General features: G+C 38.3%; 1 protein-coding gene and 1 long non-coding RNA gene across 2 annotated transcripts in view; both read right to left on the bottom strand.

The window, feature by feature from the left end:
- LOC310643071 overlaps window positions 1-18,649 on the bottom strand; it is a 937,169-nt gene that overhangs the window by 329,737 nt on the left and 588,783 nt on the right. The window lies entirely within an intron of this gene.
- DKK2 (dickkopf WNT signaling pathway inhibitor 2) overlaps window positions 9,300-18,649 on the bottom strand; it is a gene marked incomplete at its 5' end in the record, with an annotated part of 50,836 nt that continues 41,486 nt past the window's right edge. The window contains 3 exons of the mRNA XM_083368076.1: window positions 9,300-9,655; window positions 9,971-10,120; window positions 12,702-12,852. Of these exons, the coding sequence (XP_083224202.1) occupies window positions 9,405-9,655; window positions 9,971-10,120; window positions 12,702-12,852 (552 nt within the window). The 3' untranslated portion in view covers window positions 9,300-9,404. The remainder of the gene's footprint in view (window positions 9,656-9,970; window positions 10,121-12,701; window positions 12,853-18,649) is intronic.

Below are 18,649 nucleotides of genomic sequence, written 5' to 3'. Positions count from 1 at the left end.
CTACCAGAAACGGTCAGCCAGAGTTTCCCTACTGACTCTCCTGTTCAGGAGAACTTAGACTTCCAGGGCACGCCTAGCAAATTGTCAGACCAACAGGGGAGAGAACCCATAAGGCGTTCATCTCGGCCTCATAGGCCACCCACTTACCTCGCTGACTATGTGGTCAACTAAGAGGAAAAAAGAAGTTTGTCATGGTCTTCATTGGGCACATCTTATTATTGTTAATTTCTGTAAAAATTGGGTCTGCCTAATCTATATCCTGGGGTCAGTGTGTATCCTAAATTGTACATTGCAACTGACAACGACAGTGGGTTGTTAAAGGTCTGTAAGAGCAACCCTCCCCTTGCTTGTATGGAAGTTACCACCTGGAGTGGGGTCAATCACTCATGCTACCTTGAGTGGGGTCAATCACTCATAAACAAATAGTGGAGGTTGGAGTGAGTTAAAATCCTTACATAAGGGTTTTGCTGTATTTAACCTTGAGGGAGGGCAATCCTTCAAATTTAGTATGGAATGAGGAAGTGGAATGTAAATATGTGTTGCATATATTGTTTAATCCTTAAAAGGGGAAGGGGTGTTGTGTATTAAGGTTTAAAGTAACACCTAAGCACTTGTATAACAGTTACTACCAGTATGCATTTGAACTGTAACCATTTGGCGGGAGTCAATTATGGCGGAAGATGTAGGTTCAATCTGATTGGTTGGCTGTTTACTCAGAAAGGTATATAAAGAGTGCAAGTACCCCCTAAACCCTCAGTGCAGTTATGGTCACCAAATAAAGAGCTGTTTGACTGTACTCATCTGCCTGGCATCATTCCTACTCTTCAGAACCCACTATACAACAATCCTTCTTTTAAGTAGGTGACGTTATGCACCAGTATGATTTATGAGAATGAATGTGAATGGCATTTCATCTGGAGAAAATGGACTAACAAATTAAAATTAACACTAAAACAGAAACATTTTTCATGAATGAAGGTAAAATATAAGTGTCCCAGGGAATGTTGCAGGATCCAATCTGAGTTGGTCAGCGGGACCAAAGATATATTCTTCCACGCTTTCATGCTGGAGCCCATTCTCAGGGAATTTCTCTCTAGAATATGTGAATTGGGCTGTTCTATATGTTGCATAAATATGGTTCCCTTTTACTTGTTAATTGGGATGGTGATGGCTGGCTATTAAGACATTAATTGTAATTTCCTTGTGACATTGAAAATTACAATTAGCAACTTAATAGCCAGCCATCAACACCCCAAATAACAACTAAACACTATATACAGCCAGGAACCATATAAATACAATGTGTAGAACAGAATGTGTACACACATTCTGGAGACAGAGAAGTTCCCTGATGGTGGGTTCCAACATAAACCTGAGAACTTGGGAGACTAAACCTTTGGTCTCAGTAACCAACTCGAATTGAATCCAGACACTTTTTATTTTATTTTATACATTTCTTGTTTTCTTATAGGAAAACCCAGTCATTTCACAAAAGTTGACCTAGATGTTGACCTAGCCCAGTGGCGAGCTAACGGACAACCAATTCCCAGGAGGGTGGGGAACAGCAGAAGGTGCACAAGCAGAGGGCCGTATCGACACCGGGAGGGTCATCCCCGCTTGCTACAAGCGGTGGGACGCTCCGACCCTCTGTACTTTCCCCGAGGACCTGGGAGCAAAGATGTGCAGCCTCCTGAGCTCAGGCTGGTCTACCTAAATGCCAGGTCCGTTGCTAATAAGGCTCCCCTTGTTTGAGACCTAGTGGAGAGTGAGCACGCGGACCCGGCTTGCATCACGGAAACCTGGCTGGGCCCAGAGGGTGGTGTCCCTCTGGTTGACCTCTGCCCGCCTGGTTTCCGGGTGCTGCACCAGCCTTGGGCCCATGGTAGGGGCGGAGGAGTGGCAGTAATCATCAGGGAGACCCTTAGCCCGCGGGAGACCACCGTCCCTCAGATAGTCGGATGTGAGTCTCTCTTTCTGAGATACGGTCCTGGGGCGCAGTTGGGCCTGCTGCTGGCGTACCTTCCACCTAATCGTGCAGCGGCAGCCCTGCCTAAGCTACTCGATGTCCTCTTGGGGTTGGTGGTTGAATTCCCCAAACTCATGGTTTTGGGCAACTTCAACCTACCGTCCCTAGGAGGATCGTCCGAACTAGCTCGGGAGTTCATGGCTTCCATGACGGCCATGGACCTGTCGCAAATAATTTCAGGACCGACTCATGAGGGAGGCCACACCCCCGACTTGGTGTTCTTATCTGGACGGTGGCGTGATGATATTGGTGGGGGCTCCCCAACCGTTATGCCCCTGTCATGGACCGATCATCACCTCCTACGGCTAGACTTCTGCTTTGCCACCCCCCGCCGTGGGTGCATGGAGCCAACCAGATGGTACCGGCCCAGGCACCTAATGGACCCTGATAGGTTCCAGGCAGCGCTTGGGAACCCACCTGCACTCCCTGCTCACAGCTCGGCGGATGCCTTAGTGGAAGCCTGGGAAACGGCAGCCACAGAGGCACTTGACCGAGTTGTACCCCTGCGGCCCCTGACCCGGCGCAGATCCCAGCGTGCCCCATGGTTCACCGCGGAGCTCCGGGAGATGAAGTGTCGGAGACGGGGCCTAGAGAGCCGTTGGAGATCCAGTCAGTCCGAATCCGACCGGTTGCGACTAAGAATCCACACCAGGTCTTATCTCGCAGCGATAAGGGTGGCGAGATCCAATTACTTCTCCACCCTCATCGCATCCGCAGATAATCGCCTGGCTGCCCTGTTCAGAGTGACTCGCTCCCTTCTGAACCAAGAGGTGAGGGAGGAACACTTACAGGGTCGAGCCGAGGAATTTGGTCAATATCTGTTGGATAAAATCGCTCGGATTCGAACCGGCCTAGACTCCAACTGGGCAGAGTCTGAGGAACAGGACATGGGCAGTCTTGTCGACGTCATCTGGTAGGAATTTGATCCTGTGACTCCAAAGGAAGTAGACAGGATTATGAGGAGGTTGAGCTCCTCCACATGCTTACTGGATCCGTGCCCTTCCTGGCTGGCTTATGCAGCTCGAGAGTGGACACGAGGCTGGTTTCAGGCTGTCATCTCTGCTTCTCTGAGTGAGGGTCACTTCCCCGCCTCCTTGAAGGAGGCGGTGGTGAGACCTCTCCTCAAGAAGCCCACCTTGGACCCAGCCTCATTGAATAACTTTCGTCCAGTCTCCAACCTTCGCTTCCTTGCGAAGGTTGTTGAGAGTGTGGTGGCGCATCAGCTTCCTCAGGTCCTGGATGAAGCGGATTATCTAGACCCGTGCCAATCGGGCTTCAGGCCGGGCTACAGCACGGAGACGGCATTGGTCGCTCTGATGAATGATCTCTGGAGGGCCCGGGACAGGGGCCATTCCTCTGTCCTAGTCTTATTAAACCTTTCGGCAGCTTTCGATACCATCGACCATGGTATCTTGCTGCGGCGCCTCAGGGGATTAGGAGTGGGAGGCACGGTTCTGCGGTGGTTCTCCTCCTTTCTCCTGGGACGCTCGCAGTCGGCGTTGGCAGGAGGACAGAGGTCGACCCCGAGGCCTCTCGTTTGTGGAGTCCCTCAGGGATCGGTTCTCTCGCCTCTCCTATTCAACATCTACATGAAACCGCTAGGTGAGATCATTCGTGGTTTTGGAGTAGGGTACCATCAGTATGCTGATGACACCCAGCTTTTCATCTCAACCCCAAACAACATCAGTGATGCCCTCGACGTGATGTCCCGTTGCCTGGAAGTGGTTCAGGAATGGATGGGGAGAAACAGGCTTCAACTCAACCCGGACAAGACTGAATGGCTGTACATACCGGCATGCCAGGATACTCAGAGCATTCCATCCCTTAACATCGGGGGTGAGTTATTACCCCCTGTTGATAGGGCCCGCAACCTGGGTGTCCTCCTAGACTCACAGCTATCCTTGGAAGAGCACATAGGAGCTGTGACCAGGGGGGCCTTCACTCGGGTTCGACTGGTGCGCCAACTACGACCTTATCTGGACCTGGATGCCTTACGTACAGTCACCCATACACTTGTGACCTCTCGCCTTGACTACTGTAACGCTCTCTACATGGGGCTGCCCTTGAGAGCCACTCGGAAGCTTCAACTGGTGCAGAGTGCAGCTGCACGAACACTTTTGGGGGCCTCCCGATACTCCCATATCACACCTCTCCTCCGTGAGCTGCACTGGCTTCCGGTTGCCTTCCGAGTGAAATTCAAGGTGCTAATGATGACATACAAAGCCCTACATGGCATGGGTCCGGATTACCTACGGGAGCACCTTCTGCCAACGTCAACACCCCTCCGTCCTGTGCGCTCCCACAGAGAGGGTCTCCTCAGGGTGCCACCAGTCAAAGAATGCCGGCTGGTGGCCCCGAGGGGGAGGGCATTCTCAGTGGGTGCGCCAACCCTCTGGAACTGCCTGCCTACCGAAATCTGGATGGCCCCCGACCTTCGCAGCTTCCGGCGCGACTTAAAAACTTACTTGTTCCAGCAGTCCGGCCTGGCCTGATAGCTCTTGGGGTTTCATTTGTTTTTACTATTATTTAATTGTATACCTACCTTCCTCTGTACACTGCCCCGAGTCCCTCGGGAGAAGGGTGGTATATAAAAACAAACAAATAAATAAATAAATAAATAAATATTAGAAATTAGCTAAACTTTATAATCATTTTTACTGTGGGCACAACGGCACAGATTAAAAATGAAATTTTTAGTAGTTGCTTGCTCTCAAAGTGTACAGATATATAACACACATTTAAACATACCATACACAACATATATAGACCTACACCCTTACATATAAGTAACATATAACTATTAACTACTTCTATGATAGATGGCAAATTTCCAGTGCAATCCTGTGTATGGTAACTCAAAATTACTTCCTTTGTATTCAGTGATTCATACTACTAAGTGATTATCATAAGAATTGAAATTTTATTCATGTTTTGCCTAAGTATAATTGATTTCACTTAGATCCATTCTACAATCTTTGTGGGTTTACTTAAATGAATTCCCCAATTTTAATCTGTAACATGCAACTTTGTGCTTTCATTAGATTTACAATACAAAGAGAACACAACTAATTGTAGTGGATGATTTAAAACAAATATGCTCCTCAGACTGTAGGCTTCACAAGACAAATATTACATATAATTCCCACATGCAGATCATGTTTTACATATTTGCAGATCACTGCATGCACCTGCAGTATTATATGTGTATATATGATTGCCACAAATTGTGACATAAATGAAGGATTTGCTTAATTTTCTACACAGAAATGAGTTTTCACATAGGACTTTTATAATGTATATAAGGCAGTCATTCTTCACAAAGCATTCAATAAAGTATCAATCCCCCAAAGTTTCAAATCATAATGAAATTATCACAGGAATGCAAAATTCAGTTTTCTCTACAATAAGGTTATAAGTTCAAATGTTTACGTTAACATGTCCTTGTTTTAAAAATGAAACAATTTAAGTTGTATTGGTCCGTATGAAAATTCTGAAATGCACAGCAAGGCCATAGGCATAAAGAATGTGAGCAAACTTTGAACCTCTTCAATCAGATAACATTATAGAAAATCAGAGAGCCAGAGGTTTAACATGGACAAGGAATCTGGTTGATTATATGAAAAGTATAAAGAATGCATGGTCAGAGTTTTGAGAGAAGTGAAGAGACATTCAGACAGTGGTCTGCAGGAATAATTAAAGAACTCACAATAACTGAGTTCTCTATTTCTGAAAATATATAGTTCTATAAAAATTTGGACTATTTCCCAGGGTCTATGAAAGTGGGCTCTTCCTATAAATTCTGTACATTCTGTAAAAAAAAAACCCTATCCCATTAAATAAAACAATGAAGAATTAATCATCTGTCAGAGGTTCAGATAGAGAGAGTAATATTGAACGAAATATAATGGTTTTTGGCAGCATACCAAATGCCAAAAGAGGGATCCAGGAAGACTTTAAGACCAGTTAATCGTTGAAATAAAAGAGAAAGGAACTTTCAATTCACCTCTTTCTTGATGTTTTCTGTAATGCTAAGTAGATGAGAGGGATGCAGTGGCTCAGTGGGTTAGGACGCTGAGCTGGTTGATCAGAAGGTCGGCAGTTTGGCAGGTCGAATCCCGAGTGCCGCGTAACAGATTGAGTGCCTGTTACTTGTCCCAGCTTCTGCCAACCTAGCAGTTCGAAAGCACGTAAAAATGCAAGTAGAAAAATAGGGACCACTACGGTGGGAAGGTAACAGCGTTCCATGTGCCTTTGGCGTCTAGTCATGCCGACCATATGACCACGGAGATGTCCTCGGACAAGCGCTGGCTCTTCGGCTTTGAAACGGAGATGAGCACCGGCCCCTAGAGTCGGAAACAACTAGCATGCATGTGCGGGGGAACCTTTACCTTTAAGTAGATGAGAAATTATTGAGTCAGGTATACTTGTATGAAGAAGATAAATCAAAGGCATTATCATTATCTCAATACGTGAAATGGTGCCATGGAAACAGAAACAGAAACCCAGGAGATTCCAGGTGACTTTGACTGACAAAGTAACATTGCTTACTAATTGCAATAAGTTCTGAATGTGATGTGTTACTTTTCATACATAGCCCTCTCTTCTGCACTTCCTTTTAGGAGATGGAGAAAGAATACCCAGACAAAGTGTGGAAAAAACATTTTAATATATTTAATCTTATTATACATTTCTTTCTAAATTACAAAGTCAACAAATTGCAAGTATAGTTTGCTACAAAGCTTTCTGTAGGAAACCTCTTCTATAAGAAAATACATCTCATTAAACATTTCCTGTAAATAAATTATTTCAAATACTAGATATGGGGGAAAATAAAGTGGGGAAGGGCATGCAGATAACATTTCAATGAGGCAGGGATGTACTTTATTACTATTAGCTGTGCTGAGAGGGTGAGGATTCTTTCCAATAATCTTGCTAAGGTAAAAGGATGTCAGTAACCTGCTTCCATTATTTAAGCGAAGGAAGTGATACAATTTGTCCATCTCCATCCTATTTTCATTGTATGGAAGTAAACTGAATAGAACTCAAACTCCTCAATCATTTGAACTTTCTAAAATTTAAATAAGCTTCTATATAAGTGTCCTATTACTGAGAAAAAAATTAAATATTCAATCTGGTGCTTCAGAAATAATAATGTTTTGGTAGCAGGAACAATTGATGTGCTTCTTCTAAAAACAGTTTTCTAATCTCTTCCTCAAGCTGATTTTCTTGAATGAGATTCCAGTGAGAAGTTTGCCAAAGAAAATACATATCTTAAACATAGATGGATGGGGCAATGTCTTGGGATATTTTAAGCAGAACAATTAAGCCAGAAAAAGCTAAACCTGCATTGTACCTCTAACTATCTGTCAAAGCTACTTTTTATTTTAAGCAATTTTGTCTAACATTCATAAAACAAATTTGCAAGTAATATCCATTTTTCCTCCTAGATCATGTACATTAAAACAAACTACATGAATAATATGGGAGGGAATTAGAACATATAATATCCTATTAATACTGGAATAAGGACTCTACCAACTGGACTGTTAGCATAGTTTCATGGTTACTCTGAATTCCATCAAAGGTTTATAGAATTGTTTCTAAAGCAAAAACTTAGAGAATTATCAACACCTCTGCCAAAATCCACTTTACTGCCTTTTTTGTGTATAAACAACGAAGGACAGGCTGTAGACCACTTTACCACTACCATATGCTTTTAGATAATTTAGGTACTTTTTGAAGTTGCAGTTTGGCACTGAAATGGAAAATGGTTTGAAAGTATTTTTTAATAGACATGAAAAACATGTAGCATTTGGCTGATATTTATTTGTGGGTTTTGAAATATAAATTAATTACAGATAAACTTTAATTTTTGCAAAACATGGTCATTTCATGGCTTCAGAAAGTCAGGGGAAAAATCTTGCTAGCTACAAAAGACATTGTTGCTATTGTTGTTGGTGGTTACTTTTGATTACTCCATTTTAAACAGATATTACAAATGGCATATTGCCTCAGCGTATTAAACTCACATGAAGGAAACCCCCAAATAAAACAAAAATGAGGAGAATTAGAAACACACACGCAAACACACACGCACACAAAATTCTTTTCTCCTTTTAAGCAAAGAGGAACCATCAGCCTCTTAAACTTAACCCAGATCATACCATGGGAACATCAGCACTGTGAAAGAACATACAAGGATGGTGAATGGGGAGGAAAAGAGAAGAAATTGGCATCCATTTTACTAGCCCATTAATACTGCTGAAGTAAAGTCCACTGGCATTCATTGATATACATACAGCAATCCAGTAATGCCAATGCTAACAACATTCCTAAGGTGCATTCAGAACATATTCACTGTATTCTTATGTCACATCTCCATATTAATCTTAGTACTTTTAAAGTTATTGCCTTATTTTGTGTTGTAACACTGATATCTCATGGTTTGTGTTCTGATCTAAGACCCTTATTAACATATTATTTTGCAAAACAGGTGTCATGATCCTGAATGCCCACTTTAAGGGCAAAAATGAAGAATAATTCATAATGCATATTTACAACCAGCATCTTAGCATATCATTCTATTTTGTATATAGTAATGAATAGTCTGTTTTCACTGTAAGTCCCTATGGCTATGAATAAACCAGTAAACCGTTAATGGCAGCCATTAGCTACAATAAATGAAGAAGGTTCAGTTTGAGTTATGAAGTCTGTTTATATCATTTATATGAATTTAGATCAGTGTTGTTGTTTTTTACTGTTGGCAATTTTAAGATATCTGAACTTCAAAACCCCAAATTGCCCAGCCGGTATAGCAAAGTTGCTAAGGTTGAGAAATATGAATCTAGATTGTAAACCTAGTTTAACTGCCTCTATTCATATATCTTGACGGGGATTAAAAATCCCTATGCAAGAGAGGGACTTGGATTGTAAAACAATAAAATCCATAGTCATACATGCAGTAACTTCTTCCTTTATTTCTAATACTTTTAGGTTTTTTTGTAGTTATTATTCAGTACACAATAATGTGTTGATAGAAATATATGTTGGCAAAGTCCTGCTCTGTATTGTAAATATATATCCTATTTTATTATCAAAATGGGATAAACTACCTAATGCAGAGAAATTACAAGACTATCAGTAGAGCTTTGTTGCAAATCTTTGGCCCCACCGTAGAATGGCGTCATACTAAAAAGAACATCCATCTGTTCTCAGTCGTATTTCCAAGCAGAATTATAACACAGGTAGGGATGATGCTTTTTTCTTGCCACAAAGGATACTTGGGCCAGTCATTTCTTATTTACAATTATTTTTTCCACCATAGTCTATGTAGTAGACACTTATCAAGGCCTGCTGGTGACAATTTCCAAATCCCGCATCAAACCTTCTGGCACATATGAAGTCTTGCTTTTGAAGAATAAGTGGCATCTTTCCAGATTTTACATGATAACCCTTTGGCACAGTCACATCGCTGGAAAATCTCCAAGCCATGGGACCCTTTCTTCCGCTGTTTTGTGCATACCTCTCCTTGGTGTAGCACAGGCTTGCAAATTTTGGTCCAAAAATGGCGAGCGCAACAAAACCCTTCTGTGCAATCAGAGGACCTTAAGCAAGGGTCTCCTTCATGACCTTAAAAAAAAAACCTTAATTAGTTTGTATTTAAATGTAAAAATTTCCTCAGTATTTAAAGATACGGGAAGGATGCCTTCAAATATGATCTTATATATAGCTGTGCACAAGACCAGCTTAGAAGATAAGAGAAATAGGCATTATCAACATTCAAAGAGATGCCATTTTTCTAACTGTCTCCTGTTTCTCACCTCAAGGGAGCCCATCATTGAAGAGAATCAAAATGTTAATACATGAATTTATTGTTTTTACAAAAAGATGTTCACCCCTTCTCATAAAACCATTTCAGACTGTTTATAAATCAGGCTATCCTACCTTTTGCGTGTGTCAGCTTAGACTGTCCTTTTCCTAGATTCTGCCAGCCCAAATCCTTGGTGGGATAGTGATTATTTTTTTTATTACGAGGTACTTCTAGAGCTGGAATATGGGGTGTGAGAATGCTCTCAGTCACTGGTATACAAATACCTAAATCAATGAATGAAGCAAGTTAGAGCTGGAAATGCAACAGTTAATGACATATCTGGAATGCCACAAACGAAGAATCTGTTAATTTTCATGAAGAAAATGAATACTCAAATTGATGCATGTTTGACATCTTCCATGGCTGTCCCATACAGCATTGGTTAATTTTATTATCAGGAAACTGCAGTTGGGGTACTGAGGCTGAGAGGCTGGTCTTTAGCAGGATTTCTGTTTCCAACCAATATAGTGTTTGGATTTAATGTATCAATCAGTCACTAAGTTGAGAACGAACAATTTGAAAGTAAGATTTAACAACCTGCAGGCAGTGGAGCTCATGCATCTGCCCAGTCTCATTCTGCAGTCCCCAGAGCATTCCTGAAACTGGTATAATTGCAATGTTGAGCCCATTTTTGGTTTGGGAAACAAAAGGACAAAATAGTCCTAAGCCTAAGAACCATCTATTTCAAGACACCAGTTTATTCCCTGCCAGAGTTACTTTAAAAAGCAAGTGTGACTCAACACAATATATTTAATTAGAATAAATCCAAATCTCAGTAGAAACCATTCCACAGGAAATTTATTGCTAAATATGAATGACTGACAATAGTTAATATATTAACTATATATACTTTGTCATTCTTCTCACTTGATTTTATATGTATGTATGTATGTGTATGTGTATACAGGTGTGACCTGTTAATGTGCAACTGTTCATGATTTTTTTTCATGCCTCAAGCATCTCCCCTCCAAATTTGCAGATATAGAATTTTCATGCCATTTCTGAAAGAATCATGATAAAAGATTTGGTGCAATTAAAATAAATTCTTTGATGATAGTGATAGTAATGTAAAATGTTAGAGTTTTTCATGGATATTATATTGCTGATTCCAGATATACAAAAAAGAAGTAATTATTTTCATATAGGATACTCTATCAGACCTCCAATGATGCTGCTATCTAAATAATATGGTAGTCCCAGGTAAAACAATTTCCTTATATTTTTTTTCTTGTATCACTGATTCAATATGTTGAAAGAAAAATTACTTTAGAAATCATTTCAAAGGATTTGATCAAAATTAGGTCCTGCTGTACTTATTTAATTGCAAGATAGCCAAAGAATGTGGGCATGTCTTAATGAATGGGAGAGAGAATGCCGTCTTTCATTTCACTCTCCATAAATTGGATGGAGAATTCAATTTATGCGGCCTATGGAAGCCTATGCTTGAGTGGTTTTCTTTCCTGAAGAAGCTGGCACTAACACTGATGTCTGTAGATTAGGTAAAACACTATGCCCAATGTTAGAGTAGGACAGAAGTCCCTTTCACTGAAGTAGTGCAATGGCTCTCAAGATCTGTAATAGCATGACCCCTTAAAATGGCAACGTGCATGACCTCCATGAATAAAAGAACAATTTTAATGAACAAGACAAGGATTTACCATTTACTTTTAATAATTTATAATAATAATTTGGTGGAGCAGTGGGCTAATGCCTCTTTAAGTAACACCAGCTGCCTGCAATTAGTGCAGGTTCGAGTCCCACCAGGCTCAAGGTTGACTCAGCCTTCCATCCTTCCGAGGTAGGTAAAATGAGGACCCAGATTGTTGGGGGCAATAAGCTGACTTTGTAAAAATGCCACTTGGGGGCCCCCCAAAAGCCCTAATAAGCAGGCATATACATAGAATGAAGGCTATTGCTAAGCACATTGATTTGTGCTTCTTAGATTGTAAGCCGCCCTGAGTCTTCGGAGAAGGGCGGGATATAAATGGGATTAAAAAATAAATAAATTTTAAACTATATATCAACCAAACCAATGAAATAACCCTGCAATGTTACTAAAGAATTAGAAATGAAGAAATCCCTAAGACAAATTAAAACCTTATCTTTAATAGGAAGGATGATATAACTTGATAGAACTCCAGAAATCTGGCTTTCATTTTTGAAGATCATCTCTCTTACTCATTAAAGTGACGAGAAATAGAGAAAAGGTTATTTCATGGCCTTCAATAAGCTCATCTTAAACTGCTCTTAAAATATGGAAGTCTGCAAAACAGTAGAGGGTGTTAAGTTACTTTTTGTGCTTTTTCTCCCAGGAGAGCCATGCTGTGATAACAAACAGCACAGATTCTTTTTCTTCCAACCTAGTGATTCGTGGTTACAACACTCTCCTTTTACTCTTCTCCATGCTGTAACATTTCACCCCTTCCTCTACTCTGTTATTTCTCCTTCTGCAAAAGTGAGTTGTGAGATGGTCAGAAGTTTGCAAGGAAGCCACATCCCTCCAGATAAGATTATTCCACATGGAAAGACCAAAAGGAGAGAGAAACAGTGGAGTAATGGGTTAAGAAGAAACATATGTGTCTAATTCATGGGAAAGAAAGTTCCATTGCAATTTTGATAATCTATGAATTCAAGAAATCAAATGTTTCTTCATTTATTTCTCTCATTCTAAAATGACCATTGATGTTCCCAAAATGAATTTGCTTCATACTTGGCAAATCTTGAAGAGCAAATATGAAAATCAATCACTAAAATATTTTACACTTTTCATTATTTTTTTTTAAAAATTAAGAGTCACACAAATACCATTGTTACAGCGGTTTCCAGGACAGCACATGCCATCTCTGTGGCAACGTTTCTTCTTCCTTCTACAAACCATGCAGGCAGATGTAGCTTGATGGGGACTATGGCAGTACTTCCCAACTTCACATTCTTTATCATTAGTGCAAGGATAAGCCTGTGGGTAGTTATTAAAAAGTGTCATAATGAGTCAACAACACTGTAAAAGTCAAAACAAGTGATCGTGCAGGCATAATTTCAGATACCAACTTAAAGTTTATTTGTACTTTCAGTATTCAGTAATACTAAAATATCCAGATTTATGGCCTTCCAATCATTATTTGTCATGACTGGTAGCACATAAATTATATTTTGTTGTGTATTAAGGACTATCATAGAGGTAAGATCAAGAAGTAAGTTTAGATGGATCATTTTCTATATAATGTACATAATGTTATAAAGATATAATGTTATATCTTACAAGAATGGTATTGAGACACTGATAATAGTTTCTCCAACTGAAACAAACAACATACAAACAAACAAAATAAAAGTCTAATTTTCCCATAGCAATATAGGAGAACTTCACATGCCACTATATTCATAAGTGGTCCTTTGCTTAAAAGCGAATCTCTGCATTCATAATCAGTTAAGCTGCAGGATTTACCTTATTTCGTATCTGCAGACAAAAATGCATATCAATTCTCTCCCATAAATCTTTCCTTCCCTAAGAAGCCATGATTTAGCAAAAATAAATAAATAAATCCCTACAGTTAAAGCAGCCAAGGAAATTTATTGCAGCTCCTTTGATCTTTGACCAAAATTTAGCATGAGAGCCACTTTGCTTTCAGAATACCACTTCTTCATGTGAAAAATTACTAGGGAGTGTTAAAGATAGAAATATTACAGATAAATAGAGATATCTGTCTATAGACTAGTTTCTTTTTAAAAAGTCTGTTAAGAGACAAAAAAGCATCAAGAAAAATCATATCTTTTCTAAAAAAAATTATGACTCTTATCTAGATGGGGTAGATTTTGTCTGTGTTCCAACAATCTGTCCACAGATGCTGAATTTAAGAGAATCAGCTGCTATTTGGGGCTGTTTCAAACTTCTTTGAATGAATTATTTTTTGAGGGGTTTTTTTATCTTTACATAGTACAGTGCACAAGTTGTTTATAAGGAAGCACCTCTCTCCAACTTCATCTTTCTTAGGAAGGTTGTTGAGAGGATGTCTGACTGGCATCAAGAGTTATATTTTCTGTTATACTTTATTTCCCCAGAAGGGTGTACTCTCATGCTAAAACCATTGCTTTTTCATAAAATGTTAAATTACTTCAAAGTAACCTGTTACTTCCCTAAATCCTTTGTGGTCCACTATGGGACAGTGCAAACTCCCTTTTACAATGCCAAGAACCCATTGGTGAAACCCTCAGTTGATGTCAAAAAGCCATGGGAGCAATCTAGTTTGTAAAAAAACAAATCCTGGACATTTTGTCCCATGGTTAACTTGATTCTTTATAAAGAACATCTTGGAATTGAAGGGCTTTCTGGAATGACATAGGGTTGGACACAAGACTGCAGTGGAAGGTGAATAGAGAAATGTGACAATATTGCCTCCTGTCAGTAATATTTTTTATTCACAAAAGCATTTTAAGATTCAAGTATTGTGTTTATACAAACACAATACTTGAACTAGTAAAATCTAAAGAACTAGTAAAATCTCATAATTCATAACTCCATAAATCAACCTATGCATATATAAATACTGAATTAAACAGTTGAAAAAATACTGAAACAAGGATAACTTAATTTAAAGCAATTCCAATTATCAGGTCAAACTAGGTTTGAAATTGATAGTGTTGGCAATTTCATTTTTTCCATTTCATATCTGCCCCACTGATGTTTTTTTCCCCCTCCCCTGTGTATCTTTAACATACTGAAATCAATATTGCAATTTTTAAGCACATCACTGTTGGCCGTGTTACATCACAGAAACTTATGAAGTCTAAGAATACAGATTCGGTTACATTATTAGAGTCTTTTTGGAGTGGGCAATCATAATATATTATGGTTGGTTGCACAGTCAGCCAGATGTTTAGACTAGATTTGGTATTTTTATTCACCTATTGAGTCATTTCCAAGGACCTGGAATAGGCAGATATTGTTATTTGATAGTGTTAAAGATATTGTCACAACATGTAAGCTATTATAAGTAAAGTTGCCTTTTGCAATTGACCGTTGGTGATTTTATTATTATTGATATACTTTTTGGCAGTAAATTTACCATGCATATATATTATGTGATTCCATAATTCTAGAAAAATGCTGAATATATAGAAGTTAAAAGTAGGTTGACATGGCAACAGTACTACGTATATAATCAAACAGGAGGCACGCTTGTTATGCAAGAACAGATAGTGAGTAAATTCTGTAACATGTTCTGCTGGTGGGAACACATAAGCTTTTGAACCCCACAAAAAACTTTTTCAATTATCCACATTTTGTTATTACTAACATTTCAAAGTGGTAAACGAAACTAGACAAGCTGTTGTTTGCATCCAGGATTTCTGCCTTTTTCTTACAACTCCCTCAGAATTGTTACAGTTCATTGAAAGCCTTTGGTATTACTAGCACAATGTTAGATACTATTTTTTGGAGATTCTTTCTTCATTTTATGTCTATGACTCTTGGTAACGGCTAGTACATCATGATGCTAGAAGATGGGTCCAAGAAGGCTTTATCTTGACAGAAAACAGGAGTCACTTTCCCAAGTAAGTGCCTGAAAACCTTTTACTTTATATCTCTATATAGAATTTTTAAATGATCTGCTGTTTGAAAACCCTTTCTCTCTTAATCTAACAGAGTGAAAGTTAACAACATACATAAACTACTAATGGCATTAATCACATTTATAAAACAGTGAACTCATATTACTATCCCCTCTACTACTGCAATGAAAAAGACAGGCACACAAACGTCTAACAGAGTTGTGCAAAACATTCAAAAGAGATGCTTTCAATAATTAGTGCAAACGAAGCAACTCTTTTTCAAATGTGAAAGCAGACACTTTTTTTGTTAATTTCATATGACTGTTCTGGCTTTCTTAGCATGTTTGTACATGCACATACATTTACAATGGGACTGTTACAAAACGAAATAGCTTGTAGACACCCTTGGACCTTACCCCATGTCTCCTAGAAAAATTAAGCAAGGAGGGATAAAAGTGATATGTCTATCCCTGTGCCTCCTCAGTGCTTAAAATTTTATAACCACGAACAGGATTAAAAAGTTGCACTGAAAGAGGTAAAAAGGTATGTGAACCCACATTTGATAATAATCCTTAAAATAGTATCAGTTCCAGCATTAATGGACTACACTCATTATCTTATTCAGTTTGATTGCATAATTAACCTTGCTAAATATGCTGCTATTAATTAAGTTATTGTTTTTTTATGCAACTCTCACACACTAACAAATATTGCATGGCATATTTGTACACAAATTATTGGGTCCATATTTGTATATATATTTCATATATTTCATAAACAAAGATGCATGTTAATAAAGATGCAATTATTAAATAGATGATTAATATGCTAATAAATATATATTTATATTACTTAAAATAGCTAGGAAATAAGGCTATTTTAAGGTGCTATACATTTGATAAATATTTGTAATTTGTAAAATATCACTGTGTTACCTTCCCCACTTAAAGTGGCAACTATTAAAATGTTACATATAATGGCATTTTGAAAATGATAGAATCCTATACTATGAGGATATTTTAAGTATTTCTACTATACGTAGAAGTAATATTGTTCATAGAAGAGAGGCACAATGGTTTTCATGGTATTTAATTCCTCTCCACAATGAATAAACACAAAATGACATAAGATTAAGCAAATATATGTGTTAGTTCACTTGGTATTAATTACAAATTGCCAAATTCATCTTTAAAGCCTCAGAGAAATATCTTTCCATGGGAAAGAGCTATGGAGGTTCTGCTATTTAACTTTAGTAGATAATTCTTCATCCCAGTTCAAAGTATTCCTTCTGCATATCTTTATTCAAATCTGTACACTATTGTGTTATATACATGTGAACAGTTAATTCATTTTAAGATAGAAAATAATCACAAAGAGCTGGTATATTGTGAAAAGTAAGGGCCGCTGGGGACATAAGTTAATATATTAATTCAGTGAAAATGATCCTGATGATCTCAGTTTTGCCTCTAGTGGATATCTATTCCAGTCATAAGATTTCATTGCTCCTCCTGATGATCTGCAGTTATTTCCTGCTTTCATTATATGGAAATAACATGATTTTTTGTGAGTCAGTACTGAATGGAAACTATTATGGTTCCCTTCACTCTATTAGCAGTATGTGAAAATTATCGTGCCTGTGTGTATTTTCAAAATCAAATTCCAAAGACAAACAAAATAAATACAAGAGAAAAAGCAAATTAGAGATTACTATGTTCAACTGGATATCAAAAATTAGCAAACTAAAACTCATATTCTTTGCATTCAGCTCCTGCCCAGCTCTTGTAGCTTCAGATCTGAATAATTTGCAGGTTGTCAAAACCTCTTGAATCTCTCTTTATAGTCTGAATGCATGGCTGTCTCAGGATCGGTAGTATTTTATGTAGCACCGTTTTCTTCTAAAGTATAAATTAGCCACAGACAGTTTTTAAGGCAGGGGTGGAGCCAGTGGCAGGTCAATCCTTGCTGGCCTTTTTCAACCTTGAAGATGATTCTGGTTCTTCAGTGAGACCTCTTTCTATCACTCAAGCTAGCAGAACCCATTGGGATCTATCCAAGGTCCTGATCACTGCTCAATAGAACCAGACATAACTATGTAAATGGGAAATTGACTGACCTTGATTTGATTTGTCATTTACTGATTTATCCCAACTTGACTTATTTTGATACCAGCTACTTTGTTAGATTTGAGTTACCACAACTTGATCCACATTGACCTGACTTGTTATATACTTATTTTCTTTAACCTCAATAACTGTATCTGATTTATTGCAACCTTAATATTCTTGGCATGACTTGATTTTTTTTCCTTGCTGACCCTAAGCTACAATGAAACAATGTTATTATAATTTGTGTTATACAAATTTGTGCTATACAAACAGTTCTTTTTAATTTTTAAAGGGAAAATAGTGCCACATCTCTTATTTACAGCACAATAGACTGTTGCATTCACACTAGGAATTAAAAACTTATTTATGTTTAATGGTTACTTCTGTCACTTAATGAGACTAAGGCTGAAAATGAACATAATGCAAAAATTACATTGGATGTGATTCTATATATTTTACATTTATATATCTAAGTCTAATATCTTGTCAAGTGGTCTTCACATCTGCTAAGAAAGCCTCTTTTTTTTTTTTTTAAAAAAGTACCATATTGTGCAGAATCAGAGCAGGATGTCCTCATATATAGTAGATTAGTAAAATATAATCCCATGTAAAAAGTTAAAAGAAGAATCAGCCTCGAATCTCTATGTAGCCACAAAGTCCAACCCTTCTTGAATTTTTTGACCCGTTCTAACACCAAGACAGTCTTTACTGTTAGTGGAGTAGATTCCTGTGCATAGGCAAGATTAATAATAAATCATTTTAATTGGAATTTCATGTGTGGTCCTGATCTTTCGTGCATGACACAATGTAGGTGTCAATGCTGTTTAAGAGTTTTAAATTATTTGATATCATAATCATTAATATTTTTCTGTGCCTTTGAGTTTATTAACAAAACTGTTGTTCTTTTGTAAATGTTTACAGTGTGAGGAGCAGCACAATATTGTTTAAGAGTGATTAATAAAAAATAGATTACAGTAGGACCATGGAAAGAAAAATAGATCATAGTAGGACCATGGGATCATCACTGCTTAATAAGAAATGATTGGCTAATTTTAAGGCTTAGAATTTAAGTAATTTGAATACAAATTAAGAAGCTACAAC

The sequence above is a fragment of the Vipera ursinii genome, assembly GCF_947247035.1.
Source record: "Vipera ursinii genome assembly, chromosome: 7".
NCBI classification, from domain to species: Eukaryota; Metazoa; Chordata; class Lepidosauria; order Squamata; family Viperidae; genus Vipera; species Vipera ursinii.
Note: the sequence above shows the minus strand (reverse complement) of the source record. Positions and strands in the feature narration are given on the sequence as shown.